This window comes from Protopterus annectens, chromosome 7.part0, assembly GCF_019279795.1.
Source record: "Protopterus annectens isolate FY-2018-M chromosome 7.part0, PAN1.0, whole genome shotgun sequence".
Lineage (NCBI taxonomy): Eukaryota > Metazoa > Chordata > Ceratodontiformes > Protopteridae > Protopterus > Protopterus annectens.
The window spans coordinates 1,755,101,382-1,755,123,548 of record NC_056739.1 but is presented as its reverse complement, the minus strand read 5'-3'; the positions used below and the strand labels follow the sequence as shown (position 1 = coordinate 1,755,123,548).

General features: G+C 40.6%; 1 protein-coding gene across 3 annotated transcripts in view; it reads right to left on the bottom strand.

Moving 5' to 3' along the window:
• LOC122807225 (alanyl aminopeptidase, membrane) overlaps positions 1–22,167 on the bottom strand; it is a 1,192,582-nt gene that overhangs the window by 475,283 nt on the left and 695,132 nt on the right. For all 3 annotated transcript variants that reach the window (XM_044078301.1, XM_044078300.1, XM_044078302.1), the window contains one exon: positions 21,192–21,334. In XM_044078301.1, the coding sequence (XP_043934236.1) occupies positions 21,192–21,334 (143 nt within the window). The remainder of the gene's footprint in view (positions 1–21,191; positions 21,335–22,167) is intronic.

Sequence of the window (22,167 nt, the reverse complement as noted above, 5' to 3'; positions counted from 1 at the left end):
ATATATATATATATATATATATATAAGAGAGAGAGAGAGAGATCTATGTAAGTACAGAGAGAGAGAGAAAGAGAGAAAGAGATGAAGAAGGCTAAGAGAAGGCTATGTGAAAGGAAATGCCTCCAATACTCCCACCTTCAAGGTCATAGGACTTTGAGGTGGGCTGTGATAGCATACTGTTACAGTGTTTCCCTCACACAGATACTGGATTTTATTGAAATTCTAGAAATGACAGTTTGTGTTTCCTGAATTCAGGGAAGGACACATCAGGAGAGTAAATAACGTCCAATCAATATGGACTTCCTAGGAGTATTTGTTTTTCATTTTGACCTATCCTTTTCTTGAACATGTTATGACACTGTAAAGTGTGGGAGTCTAACTCCTACAATTGTCTCCAGGAGTAATGGATAATTGGTATGCACCATATTCACACTGCTGCCCACCAGTCAGTACTACTAAGAAAGCCCATGACATTCAAACCCTCTTTATACCCAAAGGTAAAAGAGCAAGTGTCTGAACTCTTAGCCTCATGCCTGGTTTGTCTAGCATTTGTGTTACTTCTCAAATTTAGGAAACCAGTAGTACTAGTCAGGGGCACTAGCCATCTAGCCATCCCATAGTAAATAATAATAATATTAATAATCATAATGATGATAATGATGTTCATGATGATGATGATGATAGTAACATAGAGAATTATGTTCAGGTCTCATGTCATAACCAACATGTTATGTACTTGAGAGAAAAATGTTGACATATGCATAAGAACATATTGGCAATTAGATATGACCAGAGAGACCGGATCATAGTTCTTAGTAATACATGGTGCTTCAGCTGCACTAATGTATGACTAGTTAGAGAGAAAGTGTAGTTGTGTAAAGTATTTTATACCCTTAAAAGACATAAAACACTTAGTGCTGCCTCACAGGCAGTGGAAAAAAGGGAAGTGCCCCTTGTGATGGATGAAGAGCTTTAAAACCCATTAAAACACTTCATTCTGCCATAAAAAGCTGTGAAAATACTTCAGAGGCTTATTGCTGTTAATGGTCTTTCACTAGACTAAAACTTAATGGCTCTGAAAAGTGCTTCACAATAGTTTTTTTAAGCACCTAAAAGTGCTTATCAAAGTTGCCTGTTCCCATTTTGCATAATTGCAAGTTACATTAGTCCGTTTGGCTTATGCATTGATCATGTGCTGACTTTTTTGGTAACTTACGTTAGTGATGAAAGTGATTGAATTATATTGCATTTGAATTTCAGCAATTGTAATATAATTCATAGTTTTCCTGTTTTTCCATGATTACCTAACTGTGGAGTTAGTATATTTCATTTCTGGGAGTGTAAGGGTGGAGACCCCCCCCCCCATAAAAGCAAAGTTTTAGGACTTTTTTGGTGATCATAAATGGAATGCATTTGTTTACATTTATGATCACTTTACATGGCTTTGAGTTCAGATGATCGTAATCACCAATGAACATTTTCAACATTTTCTATCAAACTTCATCAGTGACTGAAAGAAATTGAAACATAATTCTTACAAACCATGTACTATAATAACGATGATGATGATGATGGTGATTTAATTCATTGAGTCCTCTAATTATGCATCACAACCGACAGAAAATTTAATTTGATATAGTATCTGTATGTTGTATCCATGATCTTACCTACAATCCTTTACTGTTATAATTAAGGTAACCTTGCACTGCCATACAGGTGAAAGTTGCCTAAGAAATGCATCCAAAATTTGTAACAACACTCATGAAGCAAAGTGCACCTCAAACCAACCGGTCTTTAAAAGCTGTTACGATACTTTCTGCTTCCATACTTTTTAAAGCTGGTGGTGTAGTGCTGCAAATAAAACTTCTTATTTATTACAAAGAAATATAAATGGATGACTGTTTCTTCAATCATAACTCTTTTATCTGTTCTCAAAATTAATTTAGCTTGGTTATGATTATATTTATGACAGTTACACTTAATTTTAGGCATTTTATTGAACATACCATCTTGGAGTATATTGATTACAGTGAGTCTAGTAGTTTTATTTATTTATATATTTTTGTTTACCAAGGTACAGCACTGTTCACAATGGACCAAGATATGTAAAAATTAAAAAAAAAATAATGAGCAACTATTAAGTATAACCTTGATTCATTAAAACACTCTCAAGCAAAAGTCTATGTACAAAAAGGCTACATAAAGAAGTTAATAAAATAATATGTAAGGCAGAACTAATATCTGTACATGGGTAAATTTACAGTTTTGGAGAATAAGATAAAGGGGTAAAGAAAACAAGGAAGGATATAAAATAAAAAAAACTGGAGAATGCAAATCTGAGGAGGAAATCACTTGAAGAGCCATATGAGAAAAGCATTAGTCACTAATATGCCATAGAGCACAAAGTCATGCCTATATGCCTTGAGCTTTAGGGAGGCACTTCTACTGCTCTACACAGAATCATATGATCGTAGGAGGATGCTAGGCTAATGACCCTAAAGGGCTTTTGTAGGGCTAGCCATGCTCCCCAGAAAAATTAGAACAGTATTTGTCCCATAGGAGCTGTGTAGGCTATATAAACTTGGGTATGAGTGGTCAAGCATTTACAAGCTTCTCTCTAATGGAGACACAGGTGCTAGAAATTTATGATTCCCCACCCATTGGTCCAAACTTTACTTGAATAAATTGCAGGGTGGAACCTTGCTTCACATGGATAGAAAGCCTGTTCTAGGGGAAGGGGTAGTGTATGAGACACACGCATGTCCCTCCAGCATTTCTATTTATGTTGCAGGGGAGGCTTAGCTCCCTGGATAAGGTGTTTCTGATGCTATTTGTTATGCACATCTGCTGCAAGTTCATTAAGGCTGGATTAAGGGATGCTTTGTATGCCAAGCATAGGTTGCCTCTCTACAGTCTGTAAGAGACCAAATATAAGGGCAAGTATTTCAGGCAGTCTGCATAGGACTTGTTTTCTAAACCTCTTTTTATGAGGAACCTCTGTGGATGCTCCATTTGTTGTTGTATGTGCCTAGTCAGGTACATGCTGAAGAAAATATTGTAGTAAATGATTAATTTTATGAGTATATGGTACAATGGAAAGTACAGATTTGTACCTACCATAAATGTAGATGTTCGAGTGCTAATACAGCTGCAGTCATAACAGATGGGTTCTCCTGCCGTCAGGAGGGTCACCGGTCGGCCGAATTCCAAAGTCTAGGTCCGGCGTCGGTTGTTGTCGCTTCTTCCCTGACGTCAGTGCGACAGGGGTATAAAAGAACCAGCCAACACCATTTTCTTCAGTTTTTCTTGCCCCAGATGTCAGGTGCCCCCAGAAGGAAAGCAACACATAAAATTATGCAATAATGCAATGCAATATAATCAAAAAACAGTAGTTGCAAGCAAATACACCATAAAAGACAACCCCTAGAGGAGAAGGAGGGAGGGAAACCTGGACTGCAGCTGTATTAGCACTCGAACATCTACATTTATGGTAGGTACAAAACTGTACTATGTTCATCATGCATACAGCTGCAGTCATAACAGATGGGTAGAATCCCAAAGCTAAGAAAGGGGTGGTAGGCACTAGGTGGAACTAGGAGGAGCCAAAATGCCCTGCAAGACTGCAGTGGCAAAGCCTGCTCTAGATTTGGAGTATAATGGTAGGTTGTAGTGCTTGGAGAAGGTATGCACAGAACTCCAAGTGGCAGTTTCCAAAATATCCTTGGTAGGTACTCCTCTGAGGAAGGCTGCAGAGGTGGCTGTGGCCCTGGTGGAATGGGTTCTAATGCCTGTAGGTACAGTTTTGCCATGAAAAGAATAGCAAAAGCGTATGCAGTGTGCTATCCATTTTGAGATTGTCTGTTTGGAAATTGGCTTTCCTTGAACTCCTACCACATAGGCCACAAAGAGCTGTTCTGCTTTTCTGAAAGGCTTTGTTCTGTCCAAATAGTAACGCAGTTGTCTGTGGATGTCCAAGGAATGTAGTAATCTCTCCCCCTTGTTTTGAGGATTAGGATAAAAAGTAGGTAAATGTATGGCCTGATTTAAAGCTACCCTGGATACCACTTTAGGCATAAAGGACGGGTTGGTTCGTAAGGAAACTCTGTCCTGATGGAAGATGATAAAAGGCTGGACAGCCACGAGAGCCTGTAGTTCTGAAACTCTATGAGCTGAAGTGATAGCCAGAAGGAAAGCTGTTTTCCAGGACAAATATTACAAATCTGATGAGGCAGCTGGCTCAAAAGGAGGCAAGGTCAGTTTTTCCAGAATGAAATTAAGATCCCAAGCAGGTATTGGTTGTTTCCTTGGAGGTCTTAAATTCTTAGCCCCTCTGAGGAACTGTCATAAGAGAGGCTGAGAGAATAAAGGTGGATCAGTGTTGTATTCTGCAGAAATGGCTGAGGCATGGATTTTGATGGAGGAGAACGAAAGTCCACTGCTTAGCAGTTCCGCCAAATATTCTAGTATTTGAGGTAAATTCAGTTTTCCAGGGTCCTGGCCCTTTTTCTCATTCCAGACGCAAAAACGTTTCCATTTTGCGGAGTAAGCTTTTCTAGTTGATGGCCTTCTGGCCTCCAAAATGACTTCCTGCACCTCCTTGGAGAGTAGGGCCTGCTGTGATGCTAAGGAATCTTCCATGTGGCTAGATTGAGTGTTTTTAGCTGACTGTGAAGAGTTTTGAAGCTGTGCTGAGTCAGAAGAAGAGGCATTAGAGGCAGGGTCCATGGTGGGGAATGCGTTAGGCTCCTCAGGAGTGGGTACCAGTGTTGCCTTGGCCAGTCCGGAGCAATGAGGATCATCTTTGGTCTGTCTGCTCTGGTCTTCAATAGGACTTTGGGCAGCAGAGGAAGAGGCGGGAAGGCATAAACTGTCATTGATGTCCAACTGAAAGAGAGAGCATCCACTCTCCAGGCCTTTGGATGGGAGATCCTTGAGCAGAATTTTGTCAATTGATGATTTTTGTGGGAGGCAAAGAGATCTATGTCTGGCCTTCCCCATTCTTGGATTATTTCTGTAAAAACTTTTGGATGCAACTTCCATTCATGTGGATCTGTCATATTCCTGCTTAGGTTGTCTGCCAGCGTGTTTTCCTTGCCTGGCAAGTACTGTGCTTGTAGTTCCATTTGTAAGTCCATGGCCATGTTCCAAAGTGACATGGCCAGTCTGCATAGGGGGTAAGAATGTGTTCCTCCCTGCTTGTTTATGTACCACATAACTGTGGTGATGTCCGTTCTTATCAATAGTTGACCTGGTTGTAGGAGGTCCTTGAAAGCTATAATAGCATTTATTACTGCTAGCATTTCTTTTTGATTGATGTGAAGGTGCTTTTCTTTTTGGGACCATTTGCCCTGAATGCACCGGTCTGTCATGTGCGCCCTCCAGGCGTAGTCCGAGGCGTCTGTTGTGATGATTTGATTTGCTTGAGGCTTGCTGAATGGAAGACCTGTGTTTGTTTGACATGCTTGAGCCCACCACAGAAATTCCTTTTGCAGTCATGGAATTAGTGGTATTATTGTTTCCAAACAGTGGCTGTGTTGAGACCATATGTTTTTTAGGTACCATTGTAGTTTTCTCATATGCAGCTTTGCACATGGGATTAGTAAGATGCAAGATGCCATGAATCCCAGAGCCTGCAGGATTTTCCTTGCAGTCAGCCTGGTGCAATTTGCCAGTGTTCTGAAGTATTGAATTAGCTGCCTCTGCTTCTCTGGCATGAGGTAGGCCATCTGGGTGTTTGTGTCCAAATTGACACCCAGGAAAATTATCTTCCGAGAGGGTATTAGCCTTGATTTCTCTTTGTTGACTGTGTATCCCAGAGAGTTTAATAACATTATTACATAAGCCAGATGTTTCAGAAGAATGTGCTTGCTGTCCGCTTGGATCAGGCAGTCGTCCAAATAGGGATATATTTGTATCCCTTGAAGTCTGCAGTAGGCAATTACTGATGCCAGACATTTCGTGAATACTCTGGGCACAGTAGATAAGCCAAAGGGCAATGCAGAGAATTGATAATGGGTTGAACCTGCAAGAAATCTGAGGTATCTTCTGCAATTTTGTCTGACTGGGACATGCAGGTATGCCTCCTTGAGGTCCAATGTTACCAGCCAAGACTCCTTGCCCAGCATGGGAAGAAGTTGCTGTAGAGTGAGCATCTTGAATTTTGGTACGAGTAGGAATGTGTTTAGGATGGAAAGATCCAAAATAGGTCTCCAATCTTTTCCCTTCTTTGGCACCAGAAATAGCCTGGAATAAAAACCTTGACCTTGTTTATGTGTAGGTACCTCTTGAATAGCTTTCATGTTTATGAGATCTGAAATTTGCCTTTGTGCCTCTGCCCTTTGATTGTGTGGCAGGTTTGGCATGCCTCTCACTTTTGGAAGGGTATGAAAATGGAATTTGTAGTCTCTGTTTATAATGTCCAGGATCCATTTGTCCTTTGTGACAACATGCCAATTTTTTGAAAATAGTGCCAGCTTTCCTCCTAAGGGAGCTGCCATTTGAGACCTGGTTGGCATGCAAAGGGGAAAGTCATTGGGTTTGCTTTCTGAAAGATTGCGAGTTGTCCTCACCACCTCTTTGTGTAGGAGCTTGCCATTGTCTGCCTCTATACAAGCCTTGTGATTGTCCTCTGCCCCTCGGGCGCCTGTATCTGCCTCTTTGGGGTCTGTCTGTGGCAGGAAAGGACCAGTTTTTGGAAGGCCAATTTCTACTAAAACATGGGGGTTGAACCTGCAGAAATTCTTTCACAGTTTGCATTGATTTAGCCTTTTCCTCCATTTTCCGTAATACTTCCACAGCATTAGCCCCAAATAGTACATCCTTTTGAAGAGGGACATCTAGTAATTTAGCTTTTACATGATCAGGCAAGGCTTGTTCCTTGAGCCAGGCATGCTTACGTATGACTGAGCCTGTAACAGCAGCTCTACATGAGGCCTCTAGAGCATCAAAACCACATTGTAAGGTATGTTTACCCACTTGTTCTGCACTATGCATCAAATCCTGCAACTCCTTCAAGTCTGGTTGTTCAGGTTGTGACATTTTACTTTTCAATTGTGATAACAAAACCTGTTGGTATTTTAGCATATGAAACTGACAGTTTAAGGCCCTCATGGATAAGGTAGCCGAGGTGTATACCTTTTTTCCCCACCTTTCTAAGGATCTGGAATCTCTCTCGGAAGGCAATGGATTTTTGGCAATGGAGACCTTAACTCCCTTGGGCCCTTGTGAGATGGTTTCTAGGTCAGCAGCATGGCTTTTGTATAGAAATTGGTGTGAATCAGGAACCCTGTAGTACCTGTCAGGCTTAACTGGAGCTGGAGGTAGAAAGTCCGGGTTAAGGCAGGCCTCCGAGTAAACATCATCTAGGATGTCCAAGACAGGAGGTATAGCCAGAGGCCTGTGCTGGGGTAACAAAAGAAATTCCCTGAGCCTTTTCTTGGAATCTGAATAATCCTGGCCTTCCCAGTGGAAGTGTTCCCTCAAGGTATGCAAAGTTTCCCCAAATGAGCAATCCTCAGGGGGGGGATACAGAAGGAATAGACTCCTCTGTGTCAGAGTCTTCAAAAGGGGAGTAAGACTGTTCCTGATCATCAGAGTGTTTTGAAATAATGGAGCCCTGATCAGAGGAGGGGGAATCTTCCTTCACTCTGGGCCTTTTGTCCAGAGGTGGCTGAGAACCTCTGATTAGAGTAATTAAATCCTCAGCCATTTTAAGCATCTGTTTCTTAGGCATGGGGCCTGGAGATGGGCCCTTTGTAGCTGGTCTCTTAGAGTGCATGGATGCTTTAGACTTGGTGAAAGCCTTGATGGAGAAAGAAAAGGAAGGTCTGAAGACACCTTGAGTGGAGGTGGACCTGTCCACATTCTGTGTTTCAATGCCAAGAATGACATCGGTATCTGTAGTCGGGGTGTGGGCCGAGGAGCCTGCGACCTCGGGTACAGGAGACACCGTCAAAGATGTGTCATCAGTAATCAGGGGCTGCGTAGGTGCCTCGCTGAGAACCAGACCACATGGAGTCGGCTTTGGTGTGGTGTCGGTAGAGGCCGCGGACCTCGAGTGTCGGTCCTTGTCTTTGCGTTTTATAGACAAAACCGGAGTCAGAGTATCCGACGACATAGTATAGTTAAATGCTTTCCCAAAAAAATGCTGGGCGAACTCCGCCTGATGCTTAATAGTGCGTTTGTTGAATGTAGCACAAAAGCGACAGACCGAGACGTCATGGTCTGAGCCTAAGCAAGGAATACAGAGGGAATGGAAATCCTTATGCGGTATTTGCTTCCCACAAGAAATACAATTATTAACTTTGTCTGACATCGGTCTGAGGCAAGAAAAGTTTTCCCAACGGGGTACTTAGCTTTTAAGAAGACTTCGGTTTCCAAATTTTCGTAATCTCAGGAGCTGGCCGACCGGCACTTGCGAACTGCTTCTGCTTCGGGCACCGTGCGGCAAGAAAGACTGAAGAAAATGGCGTCGGCTGGTTCTTTTATACCCCTGTCACACTGACGTCAGGGAAGAAGCGACGACAACCGACGCCAGACCTAGACTTTGGAATTCGGCCGACCGAGGACCTGCCTGATGGCAGGAGAACCCATCTGTTATGACGGCAGCTGTATGCACGATGAACATCAATGACATGTTTCACCCCAGATTCCATACCCTTGCTTATGAGTTATGTAAAACAGAATGATTTATTCATTACTGTAGAGATCTGATGGTCAAAGTCTATGTCACTGTCTATATGCATTCCTAAATCACTGTCTACTGGTTCTACTCTTAGCGGTATAGGTGGCTGTCTTACTAAAATATACTATTTTGCAATTCCTGGTACTGAGTTTAAGACCATGACTCTGGTACCAATTATTAGTCTGTGTCAAGCCTTCTTGGAGGGTATTGTGTCTTGGGGGGATTCGATAATTGCACCTAATTTGCAATTTGTGAACTTCTACATTAGCTGTGACTTCAGAGAAATAGATGCCAAACAGAAGCAGCTTCAGCACTGAGCCCTGAGGCACTCTGCTAGTGACCAGCCTTTTTGTTGCGGTAGACTCCCGCTATCCTTACTTCCTGGATCCAGTCAATGAGCTGAATGACCTTCCAGTGGGCCACATCACAGTTAATAACTAATTCAGTCAGCTTGTTTGCAATGGCTGAGTGTGGTATTATGCTGAATGCTTTGGCCAAGCTGAGGTAGTGCAAACTGCCTATCTTATCTTATGCACTGCTTTGGTGACCTGTTCGAAGAGGTCCACCAAGTTGAGTAGACATGACCTGCCCTTGGTTCTAGTTTTTGTAGGTTTCTTATATTGTCATTCAACTTGTTTGTGATTATTCTTTCCATAGCTTTACATATTAAACTAGTCAGGCTTATGGTTTGCTAGTCCCCGGTGTCCTTGTATGACCCAGACTTGTGCAGTCAGACAAATTTTGCAGTCCTCCATTTTTCTGGCACAAAGCCTGCTTGGAGGCTGTGACTAAATACTGAGTATAGTAGGGGGCTTGATAGCTCATATTTTATAACATTAAGGAGGCATCCCAGGATATCATAGGGGGCCCATCGATTCCATGTTCTTGGCTTTGGAGAGTGCCTTGAGGAGCTGTTCCCTAATGATAGCTGAAGGAGTTATGGTTGTTAGCATAGCCTGTGGTGTATCTAGTGAAGAGAGAGGATAAAATTGGAGCTAAATTTGTTTGCCAGTAGATTGCTATACTGTCTGGCTTAGTACAGGTGGCTCCATTTATAATAAATTTGTTACATTGTTGTGTATTGCCTTGCAGGTTGCAAACATAGCTGAAGAAGGAGTAGTGATTTCTTCTGGCCTGGGATGCTATTTGTAACTAAAATAAAGCTTTGGTATACTTGATAAGTCTCTCAAGTTACTTGTATCAATTGCTGAGAAAGGTTTTATCTTGCTAGGCATTGCACTTCCTCTTTTTCTCCATGATTTTTGTCCTTTTGTTGCATATCTAACTGATCTTTAGATTGCACAAGACTGGTGTTTTTTTTTTTTTTTTTTTTTAATTAATCGTGTTCTTGTTACACGTAGGTACAGCTGGCTTTATGCAGCTGTTAATATGATTATACAGGGTTTCTATGAGTATTTGACAAAGGCAGTGGTGTTCGTATGGCTTAGTTGAGAATATGTGCTTTGTGTGGGTTCTGAGTTTAGGGTAAGAGGTTAACTCTTTGAATTGAGGTAAGTCATTTCCAGAGATTTGGTGTCAGAACTGAGAAGCTATAGTTTGTGCATGGTAGTTTAGTTATGAGGGGAAGGTTGTTAAATTGGATTTCAGTGAGTTTGTTTTCTAAGATTGATGGTGAGGATTTGCGAAGTGAGATTAACAGCTAGTAGTTTTATAGTAGTAACCCTAAAAAGGTCAGATTTTTGATTAATAGATAGCCAGTTAGCTTTGCTAATTGTTTGGCAGTGGTCTTTCTGTATAGTGGAGTTTGTGAAGAATCAACATATTTGGTTGAAAATGATCTGAAGAATTTTTGTATATGACATCAGAGCAGAAGACAAAGTAGCTGTGACTGCAGAGAACGTCCAAGAGAACAGATCAAAGTGGTTCAGTAACATATATATGAAAGCAGATGACAATTTGGTGAAGAAGATTTTGGAGAGACAGGAAGAAGGCAAGAGAAAATGAGGACATCCAGCAAACAAATGGAAAGACTACCTGAGAGAAGGCCTGCAACCGTCAGCCATGACAGACAAAGAAGGTAGGAGAATAACATTCCGTCTAGAGAAGTGGTGACAGCTGATGTGACACTCTGACTCCATGTGGACAATTGGAAAAATGTGTTGTTGATGATGATGACAATGATGATAACTGCATTTTCAGCTCTTAATTAAGCACTGGCACACTTAGTGTGTGGTCAGGTAACAGTAGCAAGTCGTTTGTTAAATTAGCAAAAAAAAAAAAACAATTTGCTACAGTCTTAAAATACAAGATATATGTGATATGAATAGGACCCACTGGAAAGACAGGTATGTATCCCAGAGGCTACCCCTTCTTCGAAACAAGTTCCCCCATCCATGTGAAGCAGAGTTCCTCCCTAACCCAATTCAAGTGTAACTTGGACAATTGGATGGGGAGCAAGAAATTCATCCCAGGTTTGGCACTTATGTTACTAATAGACACAGGCAACCTGTAAATGATCTCCCAGGCTCCTGCTTTTAAATATTTCATCTCTCAAGACCCTGCTTACATTTATGAAGGGTACTGGAATTTGTCAAACATTTAGGATGCATGGCTATGCTTAAAAAGGCCTTTGTGGCTGTTAGCCTAGTAAATACCTATGAACCTATAAAAGCTATTTCTAACTTTGAGAAGTTCTTATTTGCTCCTCCACTTTTAGTTGAGGAGGGTACCATTGCAGAAAACTGCACAGGATGCCAGATAATCTAAGTACAGAAAAAGGACAGGTGTTGTGGCAATTGTGTGACACAGTAAGAACATGTACTGCGGCAGGATGCACAGTGAACATGGATCATCATTTGAATGTAACATTTCAGTAGAACATGCAGTTTGTGTATGCTGTTTAGGAATGTATCAGACGTAAGCTGAAGTACATGATGATGCTGAAAGCACTTTCCACAGATGGAGTATTGACTTTCACTAAGTTTGAAGAAGTAATGGCTTATTTAAAGGAGTGGCCAGACAATTCATTTTTTTAGAGTAAGCAAATGTACATTTTGTGAAAGTGGAAGAAAAGTGACAATAATATCAAGAATGAGTGACTTACAAAGTGAGATTGTTTTGGGGTAACACATCAGGGAAATATGGTAAGAAAGGCTTCATATTCCCAATAAATGTGTAGTGTTATGAATAGACATATTTGTTATATTTGACAGATACAGTATAGTCTAGAATACTGCTAAATGTAGAAATGTGATTCACCTATGCTAAGATGTATCTTAATGAAAAAGGGGGATGTATATTAGAATTCTTGTAACTAAAGTGAAGAATAAGTAATAGGGCCAGTGTTTATTTTATAATTCTTCACATTTCAAGTGTTTTCCATAAATGATATAATAATATTTTATGCTGGCCCACTCCTGTTATAGAAAAACTGTTTTTTTTTAGGTATAAAAGAAAGAGGCTGCAAATAAGGATATTCAGATTCTATTCTGTGTTGCAGCCATGGAGATAGTTACAAAGATTGTAACATAAAATGTTTGAACTTAAAATGTGTCGCATTTTATATTTTGTTTTTGGTGGGACCTATTGATGCCCTGTGTCTCAAAACAGTTAATTTTCTGTCTTATTTCAAAAGGAAATTGATAACACTGATAACTAATTTTGTTTTCTAACTTTGAACACTATTACTCCTAGCAAACTGTTATCTAAAACTGAGTTTGTGTTATATATCTGAGTATTTAAGAAAGCAGTATCAAATACTGAGAAGTTAATATTGCAGTGTTTTCTATATACCTATGACCGGGTTTTATACTGAACCATGAATAATATAATTTAATATGCTAGCCACATGATTTGTTGCCATATTATGAAAAAGTGTTAGTATTAGCAGAATATGAGTATCTGGTACCCACATATTAGTTATTAATATGACTGATGTTGTTAATGGCACATAAATGGATGCATTTAATGATATGAATGTTATTAGGATGGGGAATTAGAAAATGAGAGAGTCTAGAAATAATGTTAGATGCAAGATTTTGGTTAAAGCTGTCTAATTTAATCATTTGTAAAATCTATACAGAAATGAAGATCTATAAGATGTGATGACCCTGATCTGGAATACTGGATATAATGTTTAGTAGGATGGCTACTGAAGGAAGCCATGTCAATGAAGAGGTGAATGAAGAGTGCTGTATGCCAGATATGCTAAATTTGTTTCAATTGCCAAGGTCAAGAAAGGAAAGATGACAACCCAGCCACTGGGAATGCACAAGCCAGTGCATTTCTTTGTGCCGGTCCCAAGCCCGGATAAATGGGGAGGGTTGCATCAGGAAGGGCATCCGGCGTAAAATTGTACCACATCACACATGCTATAAACTGTACAGAAACTCATACCGGATCAGTCGAGGCCCGGGTTAACAACAACCACCACCAGTACTGTTGGCCAACAGGGTGCTGGTGGAAATTGGGTTACTGTTGGCCGAAGGAGGAAAAGAGGTGGAGGCATGCCCGAAGGCAGGTAAGGGCTAGGACTGTGATAGTGAGGGTTGGAACTTTGAATGTTGGCAGTATGACTAGTATAGGGAGGGAGCTAGCTGATATGATGAACTGAAGGACGGTTGGTATATTGTATGTGCAAGACACCAGATGGAAGGGGAGCAAGGCTAGGTGTATCGGAGGCGGTTTCAAATTGTTTTATCATGGTGTGGATGGGAGGAAAAATGGCATAGGCATTATCCTGAAGGAAGAGTATGCTAAGAGTGTTTTGGAGGTGAAAAGGTGTTGGACACAGTGATGTTTATGAAGCTGGAAATTGATGGTGTAATGATGAATGTTATTAGTGCATATGCTCCACAAGTTGGGTGTGCAATGGATGAGAAAGAAACATTTTGGAGTGAGTTGGATGAAGTGGTGATGACTGTACCCAAGGGTGAGAGACTGGTGAATGGAGCAGATTTCAATGGCCATGTTTGTGAAGGGAACAGAGGGGACACAGAAGTGATGGGTAGGTATGGTGTTAAGCAAAGGAATGCAGAAGGTCAGATGGTAGTGGATTTTGTGAAAAGGATGGACATGGCTGTGATGAATACGTATTTTAACAAGAGGGTGGAGCATAGGGTGACATACAAGAGTGGAGGAAGATGCACACAGGTGGATTATATCTTATGTAGAAGGGCCAATCTGAACGAGATTGGAGACTGTAAAGTGGTGGCAGGGGAAAGTGTAGTTAGGCAACACAGGATGGTGGTTTGTAGGATGACATTGGTGATCAAGAAGAGGAGGATGAGTGTGAGGGCAGCACCAAGGATCAAATGGTGGAAACTGAAAAAGGGTAATTGTGAGGTGATGTTCAGAGAAGAGTTAAGACAGGCACTGGGTGTCAGTGAAGAGTTACCGAATAGCTGGGTAACTACAGCAGAGCTAGTAAGAGAGATGGCTAGTAGGGTGCTTCGTGTGACATCTGGAAAGAGGAAGGAGGACAAGGAGACCTGGTGGTGGAAAGAAGAAGTACAGGAGAGTATACAGAGAAAGAGGTTGGCGAAGAAGAAGTGGGATTGTCAGAGAGATGAAGAAAGTAGACAAGAGTATAAGGAGATGAGGTGCATGGCAAAGAGAGAGGTGGTGAAGGCTAAGGATAAAGCGTATGAAGAGTTGTATAAAAGGTTGGACACTAAGGAGGGAGAAAAGGACCTGTACTGATTGACTAAACAGAGGGACTGAGCTAGTAAAGATGTGCAGCAGGTAAGGGTGATAAAGGATAATGAGGGAAACGTACTCACAAGCGAGGAGAGTGTGTTGAGCAGATGGAAAGAGTACTTTGAGGAGTTGATGAATGAAGAGAATGAGAGGGAGAGAAGGTTGGATGATGTGCGGATAGTGAATCATGAAGTGCAGTGGATTAGCAAGGAGGAAGTAAGGATAGCTATGAAGAGGATGAAGAACGGAAAGGCTGTTGGTCCAGATGACATACCTGTGAAAGCATGGAGGTGTTTAGGTGAAATGGCAGTGGAGTTTTTAACTAGATTGTTTAATGAAATCTTGGAAAGTGAGAGGATGCCTGAGGAATGGAGAAAAAGTGTTTTGGTACCGATTTTTAAGAATAAGGGTGATGTGCAGAGCTGTAGTAACTACTGAGGGATTAAACTGATCAGTCACAGCATGAAGTTATGGGAAAGAGTAGTGGAAGCTAGGTTAAGAAGGGAGGTGATGATTAGTGACCAGCAGTATGGTTTCATGCCAGGAAAGAGCACTGCAGATGTGATGTTTGCTCTGAGAGTGTTGATGGAGAAGTACAGAGAAGGTCAGAAGGAGTTGCATTGTGTCTTTGTGGATTTAGAGAAATCATATGACAGGGTGCCTAGAGAGGAGTTGTGGTATTGTATGAGGAAATTGGGAGTGTCAGAGAAGTATGTAAGAGTGGTACAAGATATGTATGAGGGTAGTGTGACAGCGGTGAGGTCTGCGGTGGGAGTGACGGATGCATTTAAGGTGGAGGTGGGATTACATCAAGGATCAGCTCTGAGCCCTTTCTTATTTGCAATGGTGATGGACAGGTTGACAGACGAGGTCAGACAGGAGTCCCCGTGGACTATAATGTTTGCAGATGACATTGTGATCTGTAGTGAGAGTAGGGAACAGGTGGAGGAGACCCTGGAGAGGTGAAGATATGCTCTAGAGAGAAGAGGAATGAAGGTCAGCAGGACTAAGACAGAATATATGTGTGTGAATGAGAGGAAGGATAGAGGAATGGTGAGGATGCAGGGAGTAGAGGTGGCGAAGGTGAATGTGTTTAAGTACTTGGGATCAACAGTTCAGAGTAATGGTGAGTGTGGAAGAGAGGTGAAGAAGAGAGTACAGGCAGGATGGAGTGGATGGAGAAAAGTGTCAGGAGTAATTTATGACAGATGAGTACCAGTAAGAGTGAAAGGAAAGGTCTACAAGAGGGTAGTGAGACCAGATATGTTATACGGGTTGGAGACAGTGGCATTGACAAAAAGGCAGGAGTCAGAGCTTGACGTGGCAGAGTTGAAGATGTTAAGATTTGCACTGGGTGTGACGAGGATGGACAGGATTAGGAATAAGTATATTAGAGGGTCAGCGCAGGTTGGAAGTTTTGGAATAAGGCTCAGTATTGAGCATTTCCATTGGCCAGCTTGTTTAAAAATTTCTTAACTAAGCTGTGCATCATGCAGCAGGGTTAGTACTGCCCGTTATAGATGCAAAGACTTAGAAGTTCAATTTTTCCCTAGATAGTTGCTTGTGAATCATCCTAGGCTTCCCTGTTTCTCTCTGCCACTGACAGCAGAGTCTCCCACACTGAGGAGTACACTAATGTCTTATATAAACACCTATACAAGTGAATAGACTCAACCGTACCTGAACGGATTAAATAGGGAGTCTCATGAAAAAAAAAAAAACACCCTTGTGGACATCCAGCATAAATAGGTTATACAACAAGACAAAGACACTGCTGACTAAGAATAAAAAGGAAAGGTCTCAGCAGAAGAAAGACACCCTCCACAGCTTGAATAAGCAAATTAGACATCTTATTAAGTCCTCCAATGCTAACTACAAAACCAAATTAGCATCCCTGGCTAAGGGTAATCACAAGATATTCTATAACTACATCCAAAAATCTTAAAGGAAAGGCTCATATTTGCACTGAACTAGAAGTAGATGGTACCACTCAAATTGCCTACCTGCTAGCAGACAGGTTCAGTGAAAACTTCACTTTACTGTCCTCACCAATCATACCCGAAAATATACCTGTTACCAGTCCTCTACCTAGTATCTCCAATGAGCAGCTCATAACCACCCTCTACAAGGCCAAAAATACAGCCTCTATGGAACTGGACAACATCCCAGCTTGCTTAACAAATGGTATAAAACAGGAGCTGGCAGAACCATTGGGTACTCTCTTCAACCACAGTCTAAGTCCCACCTGAATGGAAAACTGCAACTGTGATCTCTTTGCACAAAGGGGGACCCTCTACTGTCCATAGGAATTATAGACCCATATGCCTAACCAGCCTTATCTGTAAAGCCATGGAAAGAATTAAAATGGACCTAATCAACCGGGATATAGGAGACCTTCAAACTGTTGACCCGACTCAATTTGGTTTCAATAAAGACAGATCATGCTTGTTGAACCTGGTGGACTTCTTTGAAAATGTTAGCAAAGCCTTGGATGAAGACAAAACAGTTCATACTGCCTATCTCAACTTAATCCAGGCCTTTGACACTATCCCCCACTCAGGCAACATTGATAAGCTCACCCAGCTGGGGATAAACCCATATGTCATTAGATGGGTAGCCAAGTGTCTCCCCAACAGAATACATACAGTCAAAGTAGGGGATTCCACCTCTACCAGCAGGCCTGTTACTAGTGGTGTTCCACAAGGATCTGTGCTGGGTCCACTTCTGTTTGGAATCTATTTCTCAGAAATTCAGGGGAAAACAGATGGCCTGTGGCTTACTAAGTTTGCTCATGACTGCAAACTGGGTGCAATCATTGATGCCCAAAATTATGTCACTGTACTACAGAAATGGCTTACACAGACAAATGATTGGTGCCAAAGCCACAGACTTAAACTTAATGCAAAAAATGTATTATCCCCTTCAGTAAAGGTGAAATCCCAGCCAATAACAACATTAACAATAGCCCCCTAAGTTCAAACCCAGCGGTGAGAGACTTGAGAATGCAAGTTGCTAGCAGCCTTAACTTCAATCATCATGTGTCCACAGTGGTGAAGAAGGCGTTATAGCATCCGAAATGAAGGATGTTCTAACCCCTCTGTACTTGTCCCTCATCAGACCAATAATAGAGTACAATGGTACCTTCTGTATGTACCTCACCAGACACCTGCAGCAGCTGGACAGATGTCAGAGGTTTCTCACCAGGAAAATTCAAGGACATCATCACATGACCTATACAGACAAACTGAAGGCTCTGTCACTATACTCTAGGTGACTTGTGCCTGGTTTAAATAGTAGTCTCAGACCCTGCCTTAATGGAAATGCTGCGCATCCGCAAATTTAATGGGACAAGGCTCATCACTCGAGAGACCTTAACCTAGCCTGCAACATAAACTGGACTTGCTGGACAGACAGGCATGTCTCCTAGAGGCTGCCACTCCTTTGGAACAAACTCCCAATTCAAGTTAAACAGAGCTCCTCAATGACCCTGTTTAAATGTAACCTGGACAACTGGATGGGAAACACCCCGGGGTTTCATCTATGTCCCTTTTGGATAGGGGCAATCGGTGCTGATCATAAATTTGCATGCTAATATAGGCTAACTCTCTCGGTCTATGAGTGAACAAGGGTAAAACATAACTAGGCTTGTAAAGGTCCTAGGACCAATAGCCTAGTAACCTCCTATGAGCCTATGAAATTGAAAATTATGTATGATGCTGATGCTCTTTCATCTATATGAATTAAAAAGAAACATATATGAGATTTTGCTTTCTTGCTGAATTTCAGAAGGATAATCCAGGTGAAATGTTTGATGATAGCAGTGGAAGGATGGCCTGGCAGGCTAAGTGTCTTGGAATGAGGTGAAAGTCAAAGATGAGTGGTAAGACAGTATAAGTAATCTTAGAAGAAGTAAATATATTTTAGTGCATGTGGTGACAGAGAAAATATAAAATTGCAGCTGCTTTCCTGTTTCCAAGGGCAACAGGTCAGGTAACCTGGCAGTGGGGCTTGAGGATGCTGGACAGAAGCTCCTTCAATATATAAAGGCACTTCAAAAGCATTTCTGTCAGTAACAGAAAAGTAGAAGTAAAATAACAGCATAAGGAATAATACGATAATGAGCCTGAATATGAATATAATGAAAGAAGTAGAAAATACCTAACTTCTAGCTAAAAGTACTGACATCTTTGCACAGAGTTACCCTGATTATGAACTACTTATATGCACATCCCAAACAGACGCTAACTTGGTTAATGATAGGAAAAATGGTTCTCCTTGTTAAGACTGAACCTGCAAGCTATCCTAAAAACTATAGATCAATAACTTCCCTTCTGACGATGTATAATCTATATACTTGAATTTATGCTGACAGAGTTTATAGTGTATTTTCTTTAGAAGAAAACTCAGTCATGGCAATACAACAAAAGGGCAACAAAAGACAGTCATATGGAACAAAACATCATTTGTTGTTCAATAAAGTCAGAATGATGACTTGCTAAAAGGAACAGAATTTATTTATGGCATGGATAGATTACAAAAAAAAAAGATTTGACAGCATCCCGCATTCATGGATAAAGGAGTGAGATTACAATGACCACGAAACATTGGTAGATCACTTTGCAGCTAACCCATGATAAAGGACAAATTATTATCCCAGGGATTTTTTTTTTTTTTTTTTTGTTGAGTCTTTTGGCTTTCCCAGTTAGGGATCGCCACAGCGGAACTCCAGTCTGCTAATGATTGGTAGTTGATTTTTATGTGCCGAGTTACCAGCCCCAACGCACAACCTTCAGCGAAGGTATGCCCATTCACGCATGTCTCCATGCAGAAGATGCTCTAGCTGCGAATCGAACTGTACAGCGTCTTACTGTGAGGTGACAATGCTACCGCAGCACCACCACTGCAAATTATTATCCCAGGGATAAAAAAAAAAAGAAAATTCAACGGGGTTTTCCAGGGTGACTCCTTGTCACCTCTATTATCCCAGGGATAAAAAAAAAATTCAAAGGGGGTTTTCCAGGGTGACTCCTTGTCACCTCTGCTCTTTTGTCTTGCCCTTAACCCATTCAGCTGTCTACTTAACAGATTAAGTCATGGTTACAATTTGGCTCCTAGTAAACAGCAAAGTATAAATACATATTATCTTGATTTTGTGGATGATTTAAAACTGTATAGTTTATCAGATGAGGCGCTGAAAGCACAATTGCAAATAATCAAAACTTTCTCAGCTGATAACAGAATGTCATTTGTTCTTGATAAATGCGCAAAAAGCAACATTTAAAGCTGGAAACCTGCATTACCAAGAAAATATCAGTCTGGGACAGGAGTATGATATAAATGAACTTGAGCAGGAGGGTGTGCATAAATATTTGGAAATCAATGAATCAACAATAAAACATGAGCAAATGTAAAAAAAAATAAGTACGGAATATTTTAAATGACTAAAATTTATATTATAAACAGCCCTGATTTCTTGGAACAAAGTCAAAACAATAAACTAATTTGCTCGTCCTGTTATAACTTACAGTTTTGGGATAATTGACTGGTCCTAAAAGATATTCTTCATGCTTATCAAATGATTTTCAAAAGTCAGTGTATACCAAGATCATATATTCCTCATTCTGAAGGGGGGAGTCTCTTCAATATTAATCAGATGCATAGATTTACAATCATAGGTTTGCTTATCTATCTGCTGATTTCACCAGAGCCAAACATAGTGCACATTTTAAAACTTGATGAGAACAAGTCTAAGATGATTTCCCTGCTTCATTTATCAGAAGAATATCGGTGTCAAGCAGGAATGGAAATCAAACCAGAAGTAGACAAATATCGGGCAGCAAGTGAATGTGCCAAAAAACAAAAGAAATAATATAAGGAGAAGGATCAGATTAGAAGGCAAGAAATGTGGAAAAGGCAAAAATTTAGATGCAGGTAGAGAAAACTCATGGAATAAATGCAAGATCTGATGCAGGAATGGTTAAGGGCAGGTGAACTCAATCCTAAGGATGAAAAGTTAATATTGGTGGTAAAACAGAACTGGAAACAGTTGTACATCTTGTTGCTGGGCAAGATACACTAATGACGGGGGTCTGTACACTGAAAAGGCATAATAATGTGGCAAGATTATTGCATTGATGATTGTGCAAGCATTATAATACTGAAGTAGTTGAGAAGTACTGGAAATATAAGCTGCAAAGCATTGTGGAGAATTATGAAGTTTATATCACATGGGATCACGCATTATCAAAAGTTACATAAAAAAGTATATATTAATAAAAAAACACAGAACAATTTACAAGTAGCCCATTCTCTAAGCACAATAATGCCCTCCAGTGTGGTTGCTATAAGGGTAATATGCTCTTCTAAGGAAGGGAAGCCTTTCACCTGCAGTATCAGGATCTCAACACCTCTGAGCAAGTGATAATTCTCTGATAACACCTTCCCTGTTGGGGTCCTGGTGTTCTTTGTTTTACATATTTCTATTACTTTGGGGGTTTCTCTTTGTCAGTTTTTAACCATATTGTAGTCTATCTTGGATTTATTCTAAATGTGACTAGTGACTCTGTAGGTTTCCACAGATAAAATAAAAATTAAACCAATAATATATAGAAACAGGAAAAATTGCAGATTGGTGGTTAAGGCCTTATGCTGCAATTCTAAATACCTAAGTGTAAGTGCCCCCAGTTCATATACTCATATTTTGTGATGCAGAGCAAGTCATTTAATTCTCTTATGCTCTAATCTGTCCGCTATGGCATGAAATTGTTTGCTGCACTGGAACAATTCAGCTTATAACGTGCAAGTTAAAAAGCAACTCTGTCTTTTATGTATTACAGTTATGGATACTTACTTAGCACTGGCTGATTGGACAGTGCAATGAATTCAGGTTTATGCACAATGGTGATGTTGAATGTGGCTTTCAATGCTGGCTCATCAAAGCAGGGGAACGCCTTCCTGGCATCTGTTGACTGCATCTGAGTTGTGGCAATAATTCTTTTTGGAGGAAAAGAACAGAAAAGCATTACACAAATAGAGCAAGTAGAAAAAATATATATTTCTCATCTATCTGACATTTTGAAGCAATTCTCTTTCATCATCTACCTAGTGAATTTTGTTAACACCTTCTCACTTGCTTTATATTCTTACTGTGTGACAGTAGAATATTTTTTTCCTCTCAACAACTTTCAGATTAGTGTCCTTATGTACTGCATCACAAAAACTGACACATTAAGTAGTTCATTTTGGATTTTTATTTCTACCTTATTTCCAGTGTTCATTTCTGTGAAAGTAAAGAGTAACTTGTGCTTCTCATAGTATGTTTCTTTCATGTCTTGGTGCATTGTCATGCATTCATATTTAGTTGTTCCTATGCAAGCAACTTCAACCTTCATATTCACTTCATTTTATAGCAATAATAGTTTAAAGAAGTAATGGTTCTAGTTCACTGTACATGTGAAGTAAATGGAAAATTGAATATCCTTTAGTCATATCTCTGTTGATGGAAATCACTTGCTAGGGAATGTGTAACATACTGCCCGGAGAAAAACAAAAAGTTAACTCATTAACACTTATGTTGTATGGAATATTGCGGCTCTTACACGTCCTTTGCATTCTAGAGCATTTTCTGGAAAATCAACTTAAAAATCATAAGATAATAGGTTCATAGGTTCATACGAGGCTATCTGCCCTAGGGCATTTACTAGCCTAGCCAGAGTGTGTTTGGCTTTCGCCACCCATATTAAATTAATTTTGCTATGCCCTTTTTCGAGGTTAGTATACTGTGCCTCTGTCTAACAGTGACACAGAAGTGATACCCAGGGTAAACC